A 24,404-nucleotide genomic window follows, 5' to 3' on the forward strand; every position below is an offset into this window, starting at 1 on the left:
CGCGCAGGCTCAGCGGCCATGGCTCCCGGGCCCAGCCGCTCCGCGGCATGCGGGATCTTCCCGGACCGGGGCACGAACGAACCCGTGTCCCCTGCATCGGCAGCCGGACTCTCAACCACTGCGCCACCAGGGAAGCCCAAACACCCGTTTTAGACCAGTTCTGCACCTCACTGGGTTTGGTTAGCACAAGGCTCTGGTGGTTGGGTTTTTGAAGCATTTTGCACACACGTTAACACTACCTTGGTTCTTTTCACCGTTCTAACTCTTGGTCATACTTTTCTTAAAAAATCTTTACACTAGGACACATTTCCTTGCATATTTTTAAGCACCGCATTTTGAGATCTCCTAGCAATTTGTCCATTTGGCTTAGCTGCTACCGTTGCATACCTATGGCGGCAAGTGAGGGGGGACCAGGCCAGTGGTCCGTCTCAATCTTTGGTATCTCGCTGGGGTCTGGAGCCTGGGCTGCTGGGAACTTGGAAAACTTGATGATGTCTTCTGAAGACTTGCTCTGGGCTGCCAAGGCAGCTGCATCTGGATGGGAATCAGGGGCAGCTTAGCTATCGGTCTGTAAGGTCACGGTAGTACAATCCTCTTACATAGTTTTCTCGTGCTCTGGCAAAAAGTGTGAACTCCAGAGAGCTGTTTATCACCATTATCAATCACCCAGTCACTAATAGTTCCTAGTGACAACTCGACTCATCTTCCTTACGTTCTGACAGAAGCAAAGCTTCATTCTACATCTGTTCTACATCTGAAAACTCTTGTTCCAGAGCTGTGCTGTCCAATACTAGCTCGAGCTACATATGACTATTTACATTTAAATTAATACAATTAAATAAAACAAATGATTAATAAAATTAAAATTCAGTTCCTCAGTGGCACTAGCCACATTTTACGTGATCCATACCTACATGTGATTAGCGGCTACTGTATTGGACAGCATAATTATAGAATATTTCCATCATCACGGAAAGTTCCACTGGACAATTCTAGAGCAATTAGAAATTTGAATCTAGTTAATTTGAAATTAAAGAGGTAAGTGAAAAGCATGACATTGTCATTTGACTGTAGGTGTTAATCATAAGAGAGTTGGTTGGCTTTGAATTTTTGTGGCTTCGTAGCCACAAAAATATTGGTCCGGTTCATTTCAATCCTTGCATATTGTATGTGTGTCCTTGATTCCTAGGTGAAATGGCAGCAGGAATATCCACTGTCAGCTTGCAGGAATTTAGCCTTGAGACTTGGGTTTGCCATACCCACTCGTTGTTTTGTTCAAGGGGCTGCATATACAAATGAGTCATCCAGCTTTAAAACCACAAAAGCCAGAATAGGAGCAGCATTAGTTCGCAGAGTTCTTAATGGCTGTACTTATAGGTGGCGTCATTGGCTTAGAGCCCCAAATGGAATCACATAAATGGAGCAAAACAAACCAGGTTAAATGGTCAGTCCCTGATTCTGCCTAATTTTGCAAGCTGACCTGGGATGTTACTAAACATTTCACAATATATTTATAATGCTATAAATAAAATTTGCTCCCCTCCCTGGGCTCATAGATTTTTAAATCTGGAAGTAACTTTTTGAATTTTCATCTCTAATTCCACATTTTTAAAGTAACTTTCTGGGTCTCAGTTTGCTTCAGTAACTTGACTGAGGTCGCCCTACATAATAATAAGGGGTAAATTCTCAGCCAGGCATGGAACAGTGTTTTTCTGAATTTCTAACTTCATGAGAATAAAAGATAAAATCAGCTTGGAAAACACTGCACACTATATCTTCTCCTTAAAGAAGGACAATATGTGTTAGCATATTAAAGACTAAGAACTGTGACTTTACTTATTAAGTCTAGCATTTTCCACATGCACAGGGCATAGACACCAGTTTTTGGTATGACATCTATTTCTATCACAGAGAACTGCTCTTTTGCAGAATGTCCTTTGGGATGTACCACTCTGGTTGTGCTACTCTTAATTATAAGAGACTGAAAGAAAGTAAAGAGTAAAGTCAAAGTCAATTTCACTAAAAGAAGCAAACTAATCTCTTCCAAATAAATAACCTAACATTATCCTATCTTTTAAAATCTTAATTATTTGGAGAGGCAGGGTCTTAGAGATTTTAGTATTAAAAAAAAAGTCTCTAAACTGATAAGTCAAACTGGGAATCTTATTCTTAAATTAAAAAAAAAATTTTTTTTAAGCCAGACTTCAAACAGTACTTACGCATTAGAATTGGTGAAGTCAGTAAACATTCACATGTTAATGAGTGGGTGAGAAGACATTAAACCATAAAAAAGCAAACAAAAACAAGGTTAAGAAACTTAAAAAAGCAAGCACATGGTGTAAACTCAAAAAAAAAAAAACCACAGATGAAGAGAAAAAAATCATAGTTCTAGAACCATTATAATACATACATTCTTTTTCCCCTAGAATGTTGGCCTGAAATTTTTTTCCTTTTTGCATGTTCAACTTTATTTGCTTTTCATGTCATCCTAAGCCTTTAGGACTCATTAATGTCAACTGGATTCTAAAGGCAGCCTTCAAATTTCCAGGCACAATTTGTGTATAATTTTCTGAAATCACCTGGAGACCAGTCTTGGCTTTCTACCCATTCACAAAGATTTATAGCAGCTGAATCTATAGAGACCTAATAATGTTGGAGGGAAATGTGATTTACAAAAAGTAATATGATTTCCTGGGTTTAAAAATTCGATATTCCCAGAAAAGGAAAATACAATCATAAATCCACATCAGTGGTTCTTAGTTTGCAGGAATTTCAGAGACAAGTTGGCCTAATGTACTGGTTTTTGCAGATGAGAAAACTGAGGGACAGAGGTTACGTCTCTGATATCACAGAACTGTTTAGGTGAAGAGCTGGGATCAAGGCTAGGGCCTCCGTCTCAGCATGAGTCCCATCCCCTCTACCACAGGGTGCAGACATCTGCATGCCCCATCAGAAACTGGGGAACTGGACAGTCAGGCTGATGGAGGCTTGGTCAAATTAATTTTTTTTTGGCCACGCGGCTTGCGGTATCTCAGTTCCCTGACCAGAGATCGAACCTGTGCCCCCTGCAATGGAAGCACAGAGTCCTAACCACTGGAATGCCAGGGAATTCCCTTGGTCAAATTAATTTTTAGGTAGCTAGCCTTCACTAGTTTTAATTAGTTAAACTAATTGCAAGCTCATCAAAATTATCAGAGAGGTTGGTTAAATTATTTGATGGCCCCCCAAAAACGTCTTGTTAGGGAGTTTGTGAATTATTGTGTGACCGTACCTTTCCTTCTCTATGAGTGAAATGATACATGGTTTGATGGGCTCAGAAATAAGCTAGGAGTTTCCTAATCAAGCTAAGTGTTCTCTATCTAGGAAAACCGACTTCACAATATTTGCATCATAGGAGACCATAAAGGCATAATACACTGGACACCTCAGTCTGATTCTCAAAAGCAGCAGCAGGTTAGCCTTTCAGAGGACAGTGAAGAGTTCAGCTGACGTTGCTACTTAAAAGCTACACGGAGGAAAGCGGGTTTTACCATGCTGTTTGTAGATGGGTGGTTTTCGGTAAATGTTGATCCCTTGATCTGTGGAAATGAAAAGCAAAGGTGTGTGATTATGGGGAGCCATCCACCGATGGGAAAAACAGATCAACCAAGAGGCAAACCAAACTGAAGATTCTCCAACAAAAATAACCCAGAAAGTTAACTTTTGTATTACAAAGGTTGAGGTTACTGGAAGAAGAAATTACAGGAATGAGTGAATTACTATAGACATGTGACATGGAATCCTTTGTAATACATCTTAGGATAGAGAGATGTCATTCACTCATGAGCCATTTATTTCAAATATACACTTCACTAAAAGTGGGGTTAAAACAGGAAGAAATGCAAGCAGTGCAGATACTGTGATGGTGAGGAAGACATAACCAGTTTGGGGAAGATCCCCAAATTGCTACTGTCTCGAAATTGAGCTCCCAGTAGAGACCAGTGGCTCAATTTACTGTTCAACTAATGAGTGGAACAGTGGAAAGCGATGTAGTGAAATTAAGAGTATATTTTTGTAAAACATAGAAACAATTTTTAGGTGCGAGGCTAGTCTGATGTATTGACAGGATGTTTGACAAAATCCTAGTGTGTATAGGCCAAATTTTACAAAAGAAAGGAAAAGTAAAGAGATGCCAGATATTATTCATATATTTATATAGAACCCCATTTGATTATGCAACCATTAAACTTTGACTGCAAATACTCAGGAGGTTTCGAAAGGTTTCCCCAGAATCTTGGGCACTGGATCCTGGTTGGGCATTCTTCATGAAAAAAGTTGCAAACGTACAACGCTGATTTTCAAGGTTCAATGAAACTTCATTTATATATATTTTTTAAAGGCAGTCCTATCTCAGTGGTATGAATCCCTTTGAACTTTCCTCTGTTCAAACTTCTAGGTAAGTTTGGAATGCAAAAGAGAAAAACTACTACAGATTCCAAATATGTATGCTAACATTAACATAATGGGTAAGTTATTAAACCACTTTCAGTAGCTAAAAGAAGCAAAACAATGTACTTCTGATGGAAAAATAATATCATGACTTCTGACGGCCAATCTTGCCTTCACAAAGATTGTGAGCTGACCCTAAATATTAAGATACTGATGGGTTCTGATTTTTCCAGTTCCTGATGGCAAACTACTATTTGTACCATGACAGCAAAGCTTATAGCACCAAGCCTAAATTGCAAGATGTCTTTGTGGGCTATGGAGGTGGTTAGTTAATTACACGCTGCAGAAAGACCCTCCAAATGACCCAATTTTTCAGCTCTCTGAAAAGTCCATAGAAAGAATCTCCACACTGGAGACAAACAGATAAAATAAAGGTACTCTCAAGAACGCTGTGGTTCAGTCTTTAGGATGAGAAGATAACTAGATTGCCATTGTGTTAGACAATGACACTAAACCACAGAGTGGTATCTCAGAAGGTACTAATATAAGGGTAAAATTAACATTTTTGTCAAAACAAGACAAAACAAAGCAACTCAACCCTTATTCCTTCACCCTCTGCCTCCCATCCCTCTTCAAAAATTTTAGAGAAAACGTAAACCTTCAATACAATCCTGGCATCTCACGTACAAAGCTTTTGAAAGGCCCTCTAGGTCAGATCCTGCAATTTAGGGTTTGTCGGCTGTGAGCATCTCAATTAAAAGAGCATGAGAAATGCAGACGAGACAGAGGCGACAAGGCTACATTCTACACGGTGACAGGACACCAAGACACAGACCATGTCAGCTCCTACCTGGAACATGGAAATGTTTAGGGGCCTGAGCGTAAGTTGGAGTGAGAGGGCGGCTGTCTGGCCGATAAGGGAGAGGGGAGTTCCGGCCGCTGGATGGCTCATTGCCTCCAATGAGAAGAATGGAGAAAACAAAATGAGAGAAGGGAGAGCAAGAAAGAAAACAAAGCAAGCATAATAAAAATTCAAAACGAACAAACCGGAAGGAGGTACATCAAAAAGGAGAAACCAAAGAAACAAACTCAGTTCATCAACTTGGCTCACAAAGGTGACTGGTATAAGGTTGAATTTTCCAAAAGCGAGATTTGAGTTCAAGTGGAACTAGGTTAAAAGCAGTGAGCGGTAAGATGCATCATTCCAATGGCATGCGGTTGAAGGCTGTGAGCTGGCAGCAAACTGATTAGATGGAAAGGACAGTAAGAAGAATGGTAAGTCACTTGCTAATGACTCAGGGTCAGTCATCAGATGGTTACAACCCAAGCATGTAAAGGGGTGGGATATGCAAACCCCCAAACAATCACTTCCAGGCATAATGGCAGAGGCTGACAATCAGAATCTATTTCTCTGAATGGGAGGCTGAGTCTGGGAACCTGTGTGGTCCCCTTCCTCTGAGCAACACAAAGTGCCTTCATTGCAGCCTATGTTTCTGTTGCTTCACTTTGAAATACACACAGTAGAGTCAGACCCCTTTCTTCCAGGTACTTTGGGACCACTTATACTTCTCTCCACCTTTCTCTTAAAAGAGGCTCTACCCAGTCTAAAAAGTCTATCAGTGAGACATTTACTGAGCATCTACTATGGCTGGGCAGTGAGCTTCGATTGAGGCTAAGCAGGTGAATGAGATGTGGTGCCTGGCTGCAAGGGGCTCAGGGTCTACCTAAGGAGACAGACTTATAAGCAAAAAGTACACGTAATACCACGTAAGTGCTTACTCGGGGGTATGCGAAAAATTCTATGGCACTCACATGAAGGTGCCGTTGATTTTTCAGAAAGGCTACAGAAGGATGCTAGAATTGAGTTGGTCATTGAAGAGTAAGCTCACCAGGTGGATGGGTGGCTGGAGGGGGGAGAAGCTCCCGATTCTAGGGAGCTGGAACATCATGGGGAAGGAAGGGCCTCGGTGTGTGGGAGCAACAGGACGGGCCTCTGAGGCTGGGCAGCACGGTGTTCTTGGAGGGGGGAGTGGGGAAGAGCCTGGAACGTGCTGCTGGGCTTGGCTGCAGAAGCCTTGAGGACCCCCCCATAGCCACCATCATTCCCTCGGATAAGAACTGCAGGGTGAACTGAGATTTGTGCAAAATCGGAAAGAGATCAGCTCTTACCCTACTGTCCTCCTTCCCCACGACTGAGTGAACATCCGCACAAGAATACACCAGAAGATATAGGACTATCAAAAGTTAATGAATTAGTAAGGTAATTACTGTTATGATTGAGTTGTAAGGGTTCTTCACATATGCTGGATAACAAGTTTCTTATCAGACATATGATTTGCAAATATTTTCTCTCACTTTGTGGTTGTCTTTTACTTTCTTGATAGTGTCCTTTGAAGCACAAAAGTTTTAAATTTTGATAAAGTCCAATTTATCTATCAGTTAAGGCTAACAATTTGAAATAAATCACAGATCTTCAGAAAATAGAGCAGGGGCCCATTTTTTTTTCTCTCTCTCTCTTTTTTTTTTTTTTAACTTTGTCTTAAATTTTTTTTTTAGATATAACTGACATATAACATTATATTAGTTTTAGGTGTACAAGAGCCAATTTCTTCAAGTAAATCAAACTGTTCTAAATCTGGCCAGTAATGCATGAAAGATGTCAATTGCTGGAGTCTCAAAATAACATGTTCAATAGAGTTTTAATTTTTTGATATGTATGGTTTTAGATAACCAGAGCACAGATCTGTACCAAATGGGCAGTAAGATATTCTGAATATGAGATCTGAATTGGTTACTGTCTCAAATTTAGAGTCCAGGTTTTTGGTTATCATGTTCTAAAACTTTTGTCCTTTTTTCTTTTTTTGTTTCAAGAGTCAGTTTAGCATCTAGCTCCCAATATATTATAATGCTGACTTTACTAAAGTGAGATATTAGCTCCTAAAAATTACGAAGCTTCACCTACAACCACTGATCTATTAACAAGCTCATTTAAAGAGAAAGTTACCTCATTTACTATCACTCTCCTAAAGAGAAATAACCAACTCACGTCTGAAAAAATTAATATAAAAAACACAGGTAGAGGCAAGCAGGGGAAGGAAGAATACAGTTTACGTTTAGAAGAAAATCCTGCTTTAAACCTAAGGCTGAATCAGAACTAGATCTCATTTACCTCTGTGTGTTCAACACAGTGCCTGGCCACGACTAAGTGCTTAATAAATGTCTGTGAATGAATGACGGAAGTAGGCCAACTAATTAATTCTACAGCAATGAATGACCTAATTGAGGGAGCACCCCTGCAGGATCAACCATCATCTTTCTCCTAATTATAGGCAGCCGGATGCTGGGACACAGCAATGGGATCACAATAGTACCTTTTTTCTTTTTTTTAAAATAGCTTTCCCTCGAGTTGATCCTTGATAACCCCAATTTAATTATTTCACTTCAGAAGAATTCTTTACTCCTACAAACATTAGAAATTATTCACAAGAGGAATCCATAATTAAAAAACAGAATAATTCTTGTGGGCTATTCCCAAAGGAAGTTCTAGAGAGACTCAACTTTCTTGCTTTATTTGAGTTTTTTTTTTTTTTTTTTTGAAGACCTTGCATATCTTGAACACTGGTGCTACTGCTCTGGAACCACACTACTCCCTGCCCTTAATCCCGCACCTCTAACCTTCCTGTACTTGTAGAACATCAGATTTTCGGGGGAGGGGAATGTTCTCACAGGTTTTGGTTATAATATCCAATCAGATGAAACTCCATTAAATTTGTTCCGATAGTTACTAGCCAGGGTTACGCACACACGAAAATAGCTGCATGTACGGGACATCAAGGTTTAAGGTCATTAGAATTAGCATTTGCCCAAGTATTCTATCATTAACATGCTCTGCTGCCCAGTGGCAGTAGAAACCCATCACTTCCACGGTTGACGGTTCTCAAAGGCTATGGAACGACTGTCTGAATTCCCAAAGGGTGTATTCTGGCTGAATGCTGTCTCCAGTTGGGCAGAGTTTTTTACTTAACAGCATATCTTCGGCAACCACTGACCTTTCTAGTGGCTAGAAAAAATGCTAGTATGTTCAAGTCTTTGTAAGTAGATTTGACTTTATAATCATTTTGAATCTCCCACGAGACATTTAAAAACACTAGGTGATCCTGCATAGTATGATTTCTACACATCACAACGGCTCGTTGGGGAAAAGGTCTCAGAGTACATAATGTTGCTAGGTACCAAATTCTTAGTCCCTGAAATGTGAAAGGCATCAAAAATTTTGGCATTAACAAAAAAATTCTCAAGATGAGGCCTTTTCTAAGTTAAACACCCTTTCTTTAAGTGATAAAACGTTTCACTCTATCCTGGATGGAAATGACTGATGAAGGCCCTAAAAGGTTATTTTCGTGCTCAGTTCATTACTCAGGCAAAGTGATGTATAAGCCATCAGATGAAATATCATATACGGAAGGTATCATCGTCATCATCATCTATCAGCCTGGAGTTGACATTGTTTAAAAATAACGTAATAGTGTATATAGCATATAATATTGTATATATCACACTCACAGCCAGTTTGTTCCTTTAAATAAGTCCTTGCATTGGTTCATCTAAGTTGTTAGTGATCTTAGCCACTGGGGTGAGAAGCTACTGTATATATAGATATGCATTTCTTGGTCTTCATTTTTAGCTCCTTCCAAGTCAGCCCAATAGGCCAATTTTTCAGTCCTTGGGAGATCATTCACTGGAAGGATTCCCACTGTACTTAAATTCAAACGCTCTGTCCTGCTTTTATCCTTCTTTTCGCCACCATGAGAGCCTCAGTGACAAATTCTAAGACAAGTCAATCTAAATGGCAGTGCTTGTGTCTGCTGTGGGAAACGGCTGGCAACACTTAGCTTCTGGACTCTAAGTGCTTATGTTCCAAAATATAAATTCTGAGGGGACCTTAAAGCTGGCAGCATCTAGAATGTCATGACAGAGTTTCAAGATTACTGGTCCTTGTCTAAAGCGTCAATAAACGTTATGGTTTCCTTCAGCAAGTGTCAAATACATATTTGCATCATAGCAACTCATATCTATGGCAAAACAAGGAAGATTTTTTTCAAAGAGACTTAATATATGTAGCCCTCCTGTTCGCAAACCTGATTCATGGACACAGAAGGTAATATCTAACAGTATTTCAAAGGGAAAGGAAGAGAAACTCTGCAAACATGGCACAAAGCCCAAAACAAGGTGAAAACAGTTTTTCCAAATAGGCATGCACTTCTCCAAATGGCCCAACAATGATATACTATGAAGCTGCAAGGAAGCTCAGAGAACAGAAATAAAAAACACAATGGAAAACAAGATGGGCATTACAGAAAATGGACGGGGAAGCCAATGAGACAGAGAGAAAGCTGGTGATGTGTATCTCAGCTCTACACCCATGCAGGTGTCCTCAGCTCCGTGGACCCTGGGAGCCTGGGCCACCTGCATCTGAAATAAGGGCCAAGAATTGGACTTGGACCATGGGAGGTGGGCTTCTGGCTGCCAGAGGGGCAAAAGGGGACCCCTGCTTTCAGCTACACCTTCCTGAGGTGGACATCCTACCCTGGGGTCCTCAAGTTCCTTGGCTTACATTTGTTTTAAAAATAATTTCCCTGAGATTGCAAAACAAGCTCCAAGATAAAGAGTGAATGTTCAAATGAAGAGCCATGGAAAACCCTGGGAGACTTTGCTCCTTTAAAGATATCTTAGATGTGTTTCTCTAATGGCCATACGTTCCCCCTGGGATGGAGAGGACTTTCATGTAAATGGATACATGTTTTTCAAAATAACTAAGACGTAATTCTTTGCAGAATCCGTATTTAGCTATTCAACTAAACTAGGCTTTTAAAGCAATATCTTTAACATACAAATTCTGCACGATTGATTTTGTAGTTTAGCGAAAAGCTGATTTTAAAACTAAGCATAGACGGTTACGCACATTATATCTTGTATCTGCAGTATATAAACTATTTCATCTGAACAAACCGTAGGCATATACCCAGTAAAAAGAAAATGGGAGAGAGACCATTAGATATTTTTGAAGCGTAAGCTCGAAGTAACAAACTATTGCTTTCTATAATTTAAACCTATCCTCTTTGACTGTGTACTTCGAATTCAGACTGAGAAAAGAAAAGACTGTGTATCTACATTTTTAATAAAGCACCATTTAGGCACACTGAAGTACTGTAATTTTCCTAACCACTTGGTATTTCTATTGAAAAGTTACTTTTGGAGTTTAAATGCCTGAAAGTAGCTGTTTGTCTTGGCCTCCATAAGAATGCAATTTTCTAGTTAAAAGGAGATGGAAAATAAAAGTTGGCTTTAAAAGTTATACTTCGTGTATAGCATTTAGACCGAAACACACGCCCCTCATAGGAATGAGGGGTGGGAAGGCTTGGGGTCTATCTAGTCCTGGTGCTGTCACTTCCTAGCTGTGCGTCCTTGGCCGGGTCACTTAACCAGGGCCTCAGCTCTTCATCCACCCCCATGCCTGCCCCCTGCTACTTTACTTCATAGGGACGCTGTGAAGAGTGATGGACTGATGCAACCGGAAGTGCTCTCAGAGCACCATGCCAAGGGGGAAATCACAGAGGGACCAGAGTTGAGTGTTCACTACACACCAGGGCATTTCACCTTTTGCCAACTACAAATTGACGCTTGCCGTCTACCTCTGTAAGGATGAAATCATGAGCCGCGGCAGCTGCTGCCCTTCAACACCCCCCGAAAGGAGTTCAGGGTGGAGATCAGGAACGAGGCACCCTGTGCTCTGGGAAAAACTGACAGGACAGGTCTTCAGGGAGTGAGATACTTTCAGGAGAAGATTTTATGAGCCCAATTCTTGCATCTCCTCGTATCTAGAAAAGCACTAAAATCCTTCATGGTGACATCTGCTCGTGACTAGCAGCAACCTTCTGCAAAAAATATGTGTCTGACTGCATGCACTCCCCCTTCACCAAAATCACATCTATACTGACCTTCCCCCTACCTCTCTGGAGCGGTTTCTCAGAGCTATCTGCAGGGCTGTCTCCCGGGCTGTAGTCCTCATTTTGCCCCAAATAAAATTTAACTCACAGCTCTCACGTTGTGCTTTTTTTTTTTTTTTTTTTTTTCAGTCGACAACCTCATACACCCCAATACCCTAGGAGCGGTTTCATAGATGAGGCAAGTGGCACTTAAAAGGTTAAGTCTACAATCCAAGGTCCCATAGCTAGCATGTGACAGAGATAATATTCAAAGCCGGGACTCCAGTGTCCACATGGGTGCCCATCTCGCCATAAGGCCGTGCACACGCACGAGATATTGAGCCTTGATATTTTGTGATGTGTTATTTGTATAAACTCTGTATAACTTTATAGGGTACATGACATTTTTCTTCCTACACAAAGTAGCTTTCTGAAAGAGGAAATATATAATAACCGAATAAGGCAGTTTACATTTTAATGAATTAAAAAATGTATTTTCCCTTGCATATTAGAAGCAAAGAAACAAAAATCTTAATTTGGCCAAGGGCTTCTATATTCAAGTCTCTTTAAAATGCATCTCTGAAGTTTTTTCAGTAATTTCTTATGGTTTTATAGACATTCTCTAAAGTATCATCTTGACATCTAAATAATAAAAGTCTTTCCTCCCCAAATACTAATTAGCAGTAATAATTTTAAATAACCTCTCAAGAACTTTAGAAAGTGCTGCCACCTGCTGAAAAATTTCTTTGCTAGTGGCACACGGTATGTGTCTTCAAATAAGCTTGTCAGCAATGTTATTTTTACAGCACAGAGAATGCTAAAATCGCATGCTTGTAAAATGACTGCAGAGGAAATTCAGTCAAAGAGCACAACATTTAGGCTGCTTGAGAAACTGTTAGTGATGTGAGCTCGCGGAACTCGGGGTTAGAATCCCTTAGGTCTGTCTTAAGACCCGTGACAACACCTGTGCCTGCCTGCTACTCCCTCCTCAAGCTATTTTCTTCGGTTAATTTGGTTCAAATCGAGACTACGGAAAAAGTTAGCATCCTCTGGGAGCTCCTACTTCTTATTTTAAATTAATTTGGGGCTCTTGGCTCGATTGAGAATGACTACGGAAACATAACAGACAATGGGAACGGCACAGAGGGAAAGGCAGAAATGGGCAGGCACAGAAAACAGAAGGCAAAGTCCCTCTTCTCCATCATGCAGAAATCAGGACAGGTCAAAGGAAGATTACTCTAAGGGTTGTCTCAAGGAGAGAAATTTAAGTTACGTTGCCGTAGATCTTCCATACCGTCCAAACATTTTAATATTGTTACGTGGTTAAGTGGCTTATCACCATTAAGACAACTTTGGAACCCTTGCTGCTGAACACTGTTGTGTTTTGCTGAGCCATAACACATATGAAAACCAGGAAGAGTCCCCAGATATATATTATATTTTGCTTTTGACCAGAGAAAAACAAAATAATAATATACATTTTTCTGAAGCAGTAGATAACAAATCTTAGGGTCTCAAACATATTTCCTGTTTCTTCATCTAGAAATGACATATTTCTCCTAACGAGAGATGCTATGCCAGTTCTAAGACACGGCTGGGTGTAAGTCATGACACACGCAGGCATGCTGAGAAGTCCAAAGCTCGGAGCTGACTCTTGGAGATACACCTTATTAGCCTTCCCAGGGTGCTAATAAATCTCCGCTATGCAGGGTGCTGCCTGGAGAAGCCTGCCTCCTTACCTTTGATATGGGGAAGGAAGTGGTGTCGGAAAGGGGAGTTGGGGCGGGAGTCGCTGTGGCCGGAGCTGAGGCTGCCGGTGTGCAGGAAGGACCTCTGCACACCAGGAGACAGCAGCTCTGTGCAGCAAGGATCAGGGGCAGGACACGGTGCAAACAGAAAAGAAGAGCAGAAATTAACACACGAGCAGGGACGACGCCATCGTTCAAGGGAGAAAAAAAAATAAAGAACGTTAATCAGGAGTCTGAAAAAGGAGGAAGGAAAAGGGGTTAAGAAGGCACCTACGAAGGGTTACACAAAGTGGGGAGAGTCTGCAAACAGGTTCAGGTCAGTACAGAGTTCACTCTCCAAGAATAAATGGCTTTAGTGGGAGGGAACGGCCACCAGAAGGTTCTGTCAGGATGACACCAGCTACCAGTGAGCCAGGACTTGGGCACGTCACTTAGACTCAACCATAGCTGTTTTTAAAAGGCACCTGACAAAACAGAACCCTCTGAAACACATGTACAAAACTGACAATCATTTCAAGAACCTTGCAAAGAAATACTTATATGTAAGGGTCAGATTCTTTGTTTTTTAAGCTGCAAATGTCTCCTACTGCAAGTTTAATTTTACTTTGCCTGTGTAGAAGGGAAACCTGTCTGTATCCCCTGGGTAGCAAAGAGCTACCTATGATCCTGAGAATCGGGTAGTGGTGACACCAGGGAGCTGGAAACAAGGTTTTGGACCATTAATCTAAGCCCAGACCTAAGGATGTGCGTCATCCTCTGGTATCTAGAACGTATGGAGTGGATACTCTGAGGTGCTCTGTGCTGACCATGACTATGCTAGCAGAGCCCCACCTCGAAAAAATAATTATGAGCCCTAACAACCGACATCACGCATGTCCATAATGTATTGTGAAGGGGGAGGAGAAGTGCTTAGAATGGGGAATGTTCTACAGGCTCTTGGCATCAGAACCTGACTAGAACAGAGGAAAACTTTCTACTGCCCAATGAGGACATGACCTTTTAGGGAAAACAATGTCCCTGGCTGACCACTCCCTTGCTATCCAGGGATGCTCTCGAACAACAACTTCCCAGTGAACCTCGCATCATTCTGACAAGGGTACGGCTGCAGTATCAGGGTATGCCCGTACGTAGGGGTGGTGGCATAAAGGATTTCCCATCACCCAGACAGAAAATGGCGTAAATCCAAACCCAGAAGTAAAATGAATATCATTGTACATGAAAAATAAAAGGAATTTCTTTCCTGAAAAATTTTCCTTTAACGTAACTCAACAAATACTGAGTAAATATTTGAGTCTAGAGAAAACTATACTTTACTGAAGGATAGAAAAGTAAAAATTTAATCCTCTACAAGCATTAAATCTATGGCTTTAAAGAGAAGATTGCAGCCTTTTTACATTCTGTTCATTTCCTTTGGTTTTATTTTACAAAATACGTTAGCATATGAATGGGCTTATTCTCATCAGCCTGCACAGAAGCAAGAGGCTTACAATGAAGTCTTCATAGACATACATCATCAACAAGTTTGTTTAGAAGGCCAAAATCTTCCTTGGTGAATCTATTTCTCAGGAATCCTCAGTGTGTGCTGGGATCTCCACGCTTTTTCTACTCTACATAGGAGATACCCACTAATAGTAAAAGGGACTACATTCTGCCGAGATAAAGGTAAATGAAGTCCACTACTCTTAATATTCTCCATCATAGCACACCTCTAGTGTTTTTATATTTTCCAAGTCTGATTCAAAATCTTAGGTTGGAAGGCATCTTAAAAGTTACCAAATACAACCCTGAGGTTGTATAAGAGACTTCTTTCTAGCAGGTTCTTAACCAAGCATGCTTAGTAATACCATGTGCCCGGATGGGGGAAACATAATAAACCCACCAGTAAATGACTAATACTGGATTTAGATTTTAGATAAGCCTAAAAGGCACATCACCATATTTTCTTTTGGAGATCTCCATTTTAAGTCTCAAAGTGCTGAGATTTTCTTCAAGTCTAAAAAAAACAAAAAACCTCCTTTGCTTCTAGGTGTTCACTGTCAAAATGTAATTATTTAATAAGTCATAATGAACATAACCATAAAATGACTCTTGTTTTGAGAAAAGAAATAACACAAACTACAATGGAACAGGAGTTTGCAATTTTTTCTGGGAGAGGGGCAGATAGATTTGGCAGCCAGATTTTTAAATACGCTATCAGCGGTGGGGAAAACAATCACATAGAAACACGGATGACTCTAGAGAGTGAATCCCGGGAACAGGTGCCCTTACCAGGTCTGTGAAAATGCTGGGGAGAGCGAGACGTGGTTGGAGTGTAGCTGTGACGGCTGTACACAGGGGAGTTGATGGAGCCCTGGCTGGTGGACCGGTGGATCATCCGGTCCCGCCCATCCTGGTACCCCTGGAAGCAAGTGCGAGAAAGTGGGAACACAAGGCATACATGCAGGCTGTTGTCAGGTTCAAGTGAAGTCAAGTTGCACCAAAGTCACCCAGGAACTATCCCGTCTACCTGTCCATGTATACACTTTAGGGCCATATTCCTTAAATAGGTATGCAAACAAGCATTCCATGGTTAGTGCTTTTTGTTCAAAACCTGTAGTGCTTGCCTTTACCAAGATTTTAAGATGTAAAAAGGATAAACTCCAGTGTTGATAGAGCTCTGGGAAAAGAGGGAATAATTCCAATGACCATGCTTATATTGTGCTTTTCAGTTTTACAAAGTATGTTCACATAGGTTGTATCATCAGATCTGCATCGTAAAGAAGGTAGAACACATGGTATCACCTCCCTTCTTCACAAATGCAGAATGGTTCAGAAGGTACCATGCAGGTAAGAGACCCATGTGCAGGTGTGTGCAGGTGGAGCCTGTTCAGAACCAGCCTCCTGACTCTCATCTCATCCCTGGATCCAACCACCAACCCACACCATCCATGCTGTTGATCTGGTGATGTTTTACGTCGATTTTCCTGGAGAACAAGCCTGTGGTGGCCTCAAATCCAGTAATTCTACTTCTACTTTAGGAAGCAAATTCCAAAAAGAAAAAAAAATTTTTTTAAACGATCTTTAAGTGGAAAAATTTCCTTAGACATTTATAATGCCACCATTTATAAAGACAAAACTTTGTATTATGTGCTCAACAAAATTGGGGAAGAATTAAGTTATGGCATATCAATTTAATGGAATACAATAGCACCACTAGTCTGTCACCATGTCCAAATCTAGAAAAGAATATTGTAGGTATAAAGTATAAAAAAAAAATCATACACACACAAACATAACATAAAACTTTAAAAGAATTAGAAGAGTACAAGGAACGTTTTACATTTTAGGAATCCGTTGCCCTATGAAGTTTCTACTAGCACAATAAAAATAAAAGTTTGAAAGAATGCATGAAAAAGGACTAAATTAAAACCTCAAAAACTATGGATGTGTGCAATTTGAGAGCAAGAGGCAAAAAAAACTTTGATTTGATCCTAGTTGGCTGTAACAATAAATTAAAACAACAACAAAACAAAATTCCTCCAATAATGTGCCCCAACCTATTATTATTATTTCTATTATTGACAAGTGGTCAATAATAGAAATTAATTCTTCATAACTTCAGTTGAAAATGATCAGAATAGTCATAGAAATTAGTTATTCATAGCACTCGGTCATAAACCACAATACTACAGAGATTTTACCATCACAAATTATAGTGATTACCTAAGATCAGTCCAGTTTTATATAGACCATCCAGACAGTTACTTAGCTTTAAGACAAGACTACTGATTTTATTTATTATTATTATTATTATTATTATTTTTAGAAGGGTGTAGACCTAACCCCTGAGGAGTTTGCTCATTGGATACATAAGGAAATACAAAATAATAAGAAGCACACTGAACAAACAACCCCTTGATTATTATTACCTGTAATAGCTTAAATGAAAGTGCTGGGTTAGACCTGGACCGTGCTCAGATTTGAGTTGGTCTGAGCTTAGGCCACCCTCCAAGGGACAAATTATGCTGGGACACCAGAAAGTGCTTCTAAGACCTCTGGTCACCAGGCACCTCTGTCACTGTGGGTGAAAGCAAAACCAAGACATTCCTGGGATCAGGGGTAGAGTGTGAAGGGGCTGTTTCATTTTATAGAACAGTATCATCAGCTTCCTGAAGAACCTTTAATAAGACGGGTTGGGAGTGTAACTAATTTGGGGGCTCTGTCTTTGGTGCTGGATGCTGCAGAGGGGGAGAGCATGTTTGGGTTGACAGGGGACCCATGGCTCACTATGGAACCATCACTGACAGCTCTATGTGATCCAGATACTCAGGAGGTTATTCCCGAGGGAACAGCCAGCCTGGTGGACTTGATAAAAGCCACTATAAGGTCCGTTTACCCTGAGAGGGGGGACAAGACTATTGATTTTAGACTAAGAGAAGTGGCCTCCCATGAAGATGGCTCTGCTGATAGAAACACCATGACCACTGCTGGCCATTTCAGATAATCAGTAGGTTAGGATTCAGATCAATCAATTATAGATGAGAGGAGAGAGCCCAACATCGGGACAAGTGGCCCCATTCTCCACTCTCTTTCCTACCACTGAGAGGTGCAGGGTAAGGCTGGTTTTATTCCCTAGTCTCCATTTAGAAAGAAATTTACTTCTGGGTCTTACAGTCATATCTTACACGTAAGGAATCCTACATTCATCATAATCTTGTACACGGGTTTTCTGTTTTTTTAAATGTCCTTTTGCAAAAATTTGAGTCTAGGAATGGTCCAAGTAACTCCCCAATTCCACCCATTATAATTTTCAAAAATGGCACTTACTTCTGCTGATGGAGTAGGAGACAAAGTCCTTGGAGACTAGAATAAAAGAGAATTAAAGTCACAACATTTATTAGCTCATTTTCAGTTTTAATTAGAGTTGCTTATCAGAATCACCTGGAAACATTATTCAAGATACACATGCCAGCACCTTTGCCCATTCCCCGTCTTCTGATTCAGTAAGTTGAGAGTGGGGCTCAGACAGGTACACAAGGACAAAGCTCCCACGAGACTAGGGCACATGTCTCTGCTTAAGACGCATGGGTTTTGGAGATATGTTGTGATGCTTTAGGTGATTAAGTTAGAGAAATTGATTGGAAATATTTCCCCTATAGGCTCAAACTATGCTGTTTACTACTATGAGTTACAGTGTCTACTGAAACACAGAGTTTGGTAAACACAGTTGTTGACTAAATTATAACCATAATAATCACCTGATATGTTATGATGACCAGGTCCGTGGCATCCTCCCCAGTGGCCTTGCCAACCTCAACACCATTCACTTTCTGGCTTTCATCTTTCCAGACACACAGGCTTCCTCGGGGCAGTCAGCAGACCAACCCCTCTCTCACCTCAGGGCCTTTGCACTTGCTGCGCCCGCTGCCCTCAGTGCTTTCCACTCAGACACCTGCAGGGCTCACTCCCCATCCTCAGTGAGGTCTCTACTCAAATGCACTACCACACAGTACCTTCCGTGATCCTCCTGCTTAAAGTAGCAACCTGGCCCCGGCATGCTTTCTCCTTACTCAGCTTCATTTTCCCTCACAGCTCCATCACCCTCTAAAATTATGTTATGTATCTGTCTGTTTATTATGTCTCCCACATTACACTGCAAGCTCCATGAGGGCAAGGACTCCATTCATTTACAACCAAGTATTCCCAGTGACTGGAGCAGCTCTTGGCACGTATTAGGTGCTCAACAAATATTTCCTAAATGAATGACCGAAATGTTTATGATTAAAACGCAAAAAGCTTTCAAATAGAAGTGAAATGCAAACAAAGCATTCTGAAGAACAGGGCCAGTGGTGGATTTCTCAGTTTCAGAATTTTGCCCTTTTTTTCCAAATTTACAAGAAGCTGCTGGCTTTCTTGCGCTCCAGACTTCCTTGAGCCTCATGGTCTGGTTTGCTTGGCTTTCTGGAGGCACAGATGGCTACACAGAACTTCAAGCTTACTCCTCCAGGTTTCTAAAATGGCAGTAGATGGATTCTCTGGAAGAAGTGTTAATAATTAAAGGAATAAATAACTAAATAGCTTGCAAACTTGTCTAAGTTGCAAGATCCACGCGTTGGGGAAGAGTTCATGAATATGTCTGATCAGAGGGCCTCCTTGCATCCAGACTTTATGCTCAGAGAAACCCACAGGCCTCATTCTAGGCTATGATGGTAACAATGCTGATTATGATGGCAGCCAGCATTTTTGCTGAGTACTTATTACGTGCCAGGTATTGTTGTAATCTAAATATTTCACTTAATCCTTACAGAAAACCTCTAAGGTAGGTATTACCATTATCTTGAATTTACAGATAAGGAGACTGAAATATGTAATTTTTCCAAAGTCATATGGAGAGGAAAAATCAGTCTGGTTCCAAACCCAGAAACTTTCGCTTCAACGCTCAAACTTTTGGGCCCAGAACACCATAAAGCAACTCACCTCCCCTTGCTTGTGTGACTCGAACACTAGGAAATGCTCATCCGCTTGCTCAAGGACCAGCCCCTATGCACTCTGCTCAGGAACCTTCCTTTGCCCCTTATCCTCTCTGAAGCTCTGCCACCCAAAGGCAATTGAACCCCCAGACCAATCAACCTGCTCTTGAGAGGCTGCGGATGCAGTTACAGGGGCATGACCACTAGGTGGCACTACATGAAAACAGACACCACTTCCTGCCCAAAGGACCATTTCAATGCAGAGCTACGCTCCGGAATAGTGCGTGTGTGTGTGTGTGTGTGTGTGAGTGTGAGTGTGAGTGTGTGTGTGTATGTGTGTGTGTGTAATTATAAATACAGACATGATTATAAAACAATAAATATTATACATATATTATTGAGAATAAATTAAACAGAACTGCCACATTTTCACGAACTTTCTTCATCTAAGATCTTAAAGCACTGTGAGGTTACAGATGATCGGTTTTAGCCTTGGTTGAATGACTGATTTTGGTCCACTACCTGGGAAACCCCTCTCTGAGTGGACTCAAAGCAGTCTACAGATGATTCCAATTTAAAAAACAAAAGGGGAAAAGTTTAGAGTGAGTTGAAGAGGCCAGGGGAAACAGACCAGAGCCCATGAGACCTAGGGGACAGAAAGGGGAGGGTCACCAGGGGCTGAGGCTGAGCTCCAGCCTGTGAACCATGAATGCTGGGAGAGTATTAATAAGCCCCAAGAAGACAGGTAAAAACAACAGTAGTAGCTGCCATCTTCTGAACATTTACCACGAGTCTGGCTCTCTGCTAACTGCTTTAATAATTAGTTAATGTAGATTAGCTTTAATAGATGATAAATTATCTAGATATATAGATAATTAATCTTTAATAGATAGCTTATTTTATCCTCACTAACACCCTATGAGGTAGATTCTGTCATTTTCTGTTTTACAGACAAAAAAACTAGCAGCAGCATGGCTGTCTCATGGTCAAAGTCACACAACCAGCCTGTGGATTTCCTGGGTTGAGCCCAGGTAACTTGATTCCAGAAGCCCAGCTCGTACCACGGTCCGACACCGTGGCCCAATTCTCTCTACTTGTTCTTTTCTTGCACATTCTATCTCATGATGCTGAAAACTGCAGCTGTCAAAATTTAGGGGCTGTGATCTCTCTCCTCATGATCTCCATGAATGTACTTCAGCTTGCCCCCAAACCAAGACCCCATCCCCCCACCCACCGAGGACTCTCCCTCCCTTATTCCCCCTCTGCCCAGCTCACAGAGTCTCCCCTGACAACTTCGGCTTCCTTGCCAGCATGCCGGCTCTGCTACCCTACAACCCGGTACTGATGCTTACTCATCCTGCACTGTCGTTTTCTGTGGTTGGTCTGCTTCCCTACCCCTCCACACCTCTCCAGGGGCAGGGATGGTGTGATAGGTTTTTGACTACCTCAAATCACCTGGTACAGAAGCCTGCAAACAGGGGGCAACCAAAAGGACCCTCTGATTTATTTTGATTCCAGTCAGTAGTTTTTATACATGTGCCAAAGGGAAATAAGTTGTACCACTCACAACTTCTGGGAATTTATTACCTCTCCCAGGCTCTGCCTTTCCTGTTTGTCATCATAGCCCGAAGAGTAGAAAGGCTCATAGGTAATAAGATCTGGACGTTCAATGTCATAAATTGCCTTGACCTTGGGAATGGCTGCTAAATCCTTGTAATCCAGGATTTCGTTGTCCACTTTTGCCTGCCAAAGTTAAATAGAAAGAAAAAATCACTCTGCCGTCTCATCTTCGGGGAACTATGGTCAGCGCATCTCATGTCTTGTTTAAAAAGCGAAAACCTTAAAGATAAACAAAACCCCAAACACTTTGCTTAGCACGGTCATACTCTTTATAAAGTTGCCTGTTTAATACTCGCAGACACAGAGAACAGACCTGTGGTTGCCTAGGAGGAGGGCAGTGGGGGCAGGGAGATTTGGGAGTTTGGGATTAGCAGAGGCAAACTGTTACACATAGAATGAATAAACAACAAGGTCCTACTGTACAGCACAGGAAACTATATTCAATATCCTGTGATAAACCATAATGGCAAAGAGTATGAAAAATAATGTATATATACGTATAACTGAATTACTTTACTGTACAGTAGAAATGAACACAACACTGTAAATCAACTATACTTTAATAAAATAAATTTTAAAAACAAAGTTGCCCATTTATACCGATATTAATCACATTTTCAAAAAAGTCACCAAAAGCTTAGGAAGAAGTCTATGTAGAATTCATCAAGTAGAGAAGCCTGCAAACCTTCAGGATAATTTCCTAAATTTATTACAGAGAAGGAAAAGCTCAAACAGATGGCCAAAAAAAAATCCTCCCAGATGGCTAAAAACAAGAACCGCATATTTAATAAACTAAATATTTAAAGACCTCCGTGGCAGAATTTAAAGACACTCAGTATCAGCATTATAAAATGTATAATTAATCCCCAAATATCTATATGCAAGTTAGGTACAATTTTTTAAGTCCTGCATCGTATCACTGTACTTTACAGGTCATCTACTCGTTCACTCTGTACCGATGGTCACACTCACATGAACACTTGATCACGTCGAGGAAAATGGGATTGAGATGGCTGATCTACAAGAATGAAAACTGGATCTCATAGCAGAAATAAAAATCATTTTGAATTATTCACTTTTGGATTATCCAGTCCATGCTTACCAGCTGCTACCACCCCTGGTCCGGAAGTGTCTCTTCCAGAAGTAGATACTTACGTAGATAGTATGACCTGGGGACCCAGGGATACTGGAGCCTGGTCTCGAATAAATGCTTTCAGAAGAAGTCCTGGTAGGCTGTGAAATAAAGAGTGACTTGTAAGATTTCAGACCATGGCTTCAGAATCAAGACTGGCCTAAGTTCCTACACTTTCCTAAAGACTAAGCTGGTTAAAATGAGAAAGAGGTGTAACTTTTCTGAATATGGGAAAATAGAACCTAGAAAGAAAGGTTTCCTGCCTTCATTCTCTCCCTCTTCAAATCCACCTGGCACCCAGTGGCCAGAGAGATCTTTGAAGAATACAATTTCGATTGTCACTATCCTGCTTTTGGCTTCAGGGTCCGCAAGGAATGAAATCACAGCTCCCAGGGCCTCGGGATTTTGTCCCTGCCTTCCTTCCCCCCATCACTCACTACCCACTGTCACTCATAGAACATGGTACATGTCACTGCCTTCAGGGTCCTTATCCTTGCTGCCTCCTCTGCCCCAAATGCTCTGATCCCCAATTTTACTTGGTTGATTTTTTTTTCCTCCTTCAGTCTTGGCTTAAATATCACCTCCTCAAAGAAGCCTTCCCTGATCTTTCACTCCAGAGTTGGTGACCTTGTTATTTTCTCTCACAGTATCATTCTTGTTTTTTTTTCTTCATGAATAAAATGTATAATTCTGTATTTGTTGGTTTCATCATCATGTTAATCTCCCTCACTACCTTTAGTTATGACCTCTGCCCTCAGAGGGTTTATTTTCTCACCACTGTACGTGCCCGATGTTTTACACAGGTACAGAGAAGGCATAAATGTTTGTTGTGGGAATGAGCTAGAATTTATTATTTGTAAACAAATACTCGGTTTGTGGATACTTGACTCATGTCAGTTGCATGTTTTGAGCCTTACCATATGGAAGGTCACTGAGGTAAGGTTAGTGGTCGGCTGCTGGGGAAGGTATAAGAAAGTAGACTTTGTAATAGAGGCTGGAGAACCCTGAGAGTGAGATGGGAGTAGGAGGAAAAGGCATGAGCTGGGATTAACTGCCCCCCACCTCTGCTTGGTATGTTCTGGAAAGCTCTGCAAAGAAACCCAAAGGCCTGGTCTTGGAAGATTTGCTCCCCTCCGTGCAGCTATTTCTTGGAGAGGACAACTGATAGAGCTATGTTAGGAATAGGACTTTTCCTCTTTGGTACTGTTTCTGCTGATATTTTGGTACCTCAAATATGAGTCTAACTGAGTCAAAAAAAAACCCTCCTAAAAACAAGGATGTTGCATCACTATGGAACTCACATCTGAAACAAGGAAAGCAAACCCGCCTGGCCAACCAGAGGTAGGCAGTGATTAGACTTGCCCCGACAGTAAGAATTCACTAGAGGGCTGGGGTCAGTTGCTCTCGCCAGTGTCTGTGGTATCTCTGAGACAGGAGGGTGGAGGGGGTAGGAGAAAGCACACGGGGTACAGTGGAGGTGTGCCGGGCTTGACACTTCCGTCCCTGCCCCACCCCCCAGACCTGCCTCATACAAGCACTTTCCTCCTCAAGTGACAATTTTCCCATCACAGGCGTATCTCAATATGAGAAAATCCCCAAATCTGAGTATAATGAAAAAGAAAGGATTCACATAATAACACTACTCAAAAAGCCCAACTCCTGGGCCCATTTCCCAATCAAAATATAGAAGTGACACCACCAAAGTGCAGCCCTCCTTTAAAAAGAGATGCCGCCCCTTCAGAAAGCTGAGCCAATAACCATCTCTGTGGGATAATCATTAACTACAGGTAGTCCTTCAGCTTCAAGTGGTCAGGATCTAACATTTGTCAAACTCAATATAAAAATGAAACCTCGGGCTTCCCTGGTGGCGCAGTGGTTGCGCGTCCGCCTGCCGATGCAGGGGAACCGGGTTCGCGAGCCGGGTTCGCGCCCCGGTCCGGGAGGATCCCACGTGCCGCGGAGCGGCTGGGCGGGCCCGTGAGCCATGGCCGCTGAGCCTGCGCGTCCGGAGCCTGTGCTCCGCAACGGGAGAGGCCGCAAC

The 24,404-nt window shown here is 41.5% G+C and overlaps 1 protein-coding gene across 7 annotated transcripts in view; it reads right to left on the bottom strand.

The window, feature by feature from the left end:
- ABLIM1 (actin binding LIM protein 1) overlaps nt 1-24,404 on the bottom strand; it is a 331,920-nt gene that overhangs the window by 15,278 nt on the left and 292,238 nt on the right. For 3 of the 7 annotated variants that reach the window (XM_055080923.1, XM_055080922.1, XM_055080924.1), the window contains 8 exons: nt 22,387-22,464; nt 21,199-21,354; nt 17,969-18,004; nt 15,431-15,560; nt 13,154-13,270; nt 5,279-5,383; nt 3,531-3,578; nt 388-534 (listed from right to left, as the gene is read on the bottom strand). In XM_055080923.1, coding sequence (XP_054936898.1) covers nt 388-534; nt 3,531-3,578; nt 5,279-5,383; nt 13,154-13,270; nt 15,431-15,560; nt 17,969-18,004; nt 21,199-21,354; nt 22,387-22,464 — 817 coding nt within the window. The remainder of the gene's footprint in view (nt 1-387; nt 535-3,530; nt 3,579-5,278; nt 5,384-13,153; nt 13,271-15,430; nt 15,561-17,968; nt 18,005-21,198; nt 21,355-22,386; nt 22,465-24,404) is intronic. The other 4 variants (XM_055080928.1, XM_055080925.1, XM_055080926.1 and 1 more) reach the window with 3 other exon arrangements.

Source organism: Physeter macrocephalus, chromosome 20 (assembly GCF_002837175.3).
Source record: "Physeter macrocephalus isolate SW-GA chromosome 20, ASM283717v5, whole genome shotgun sequence".
Lineage (NCBI taxonomy): Eukaryota > Metazoa > Chordata > Mammalia > Artiodactyla > Physeteridae > Physeter > Physeter macrocephalus.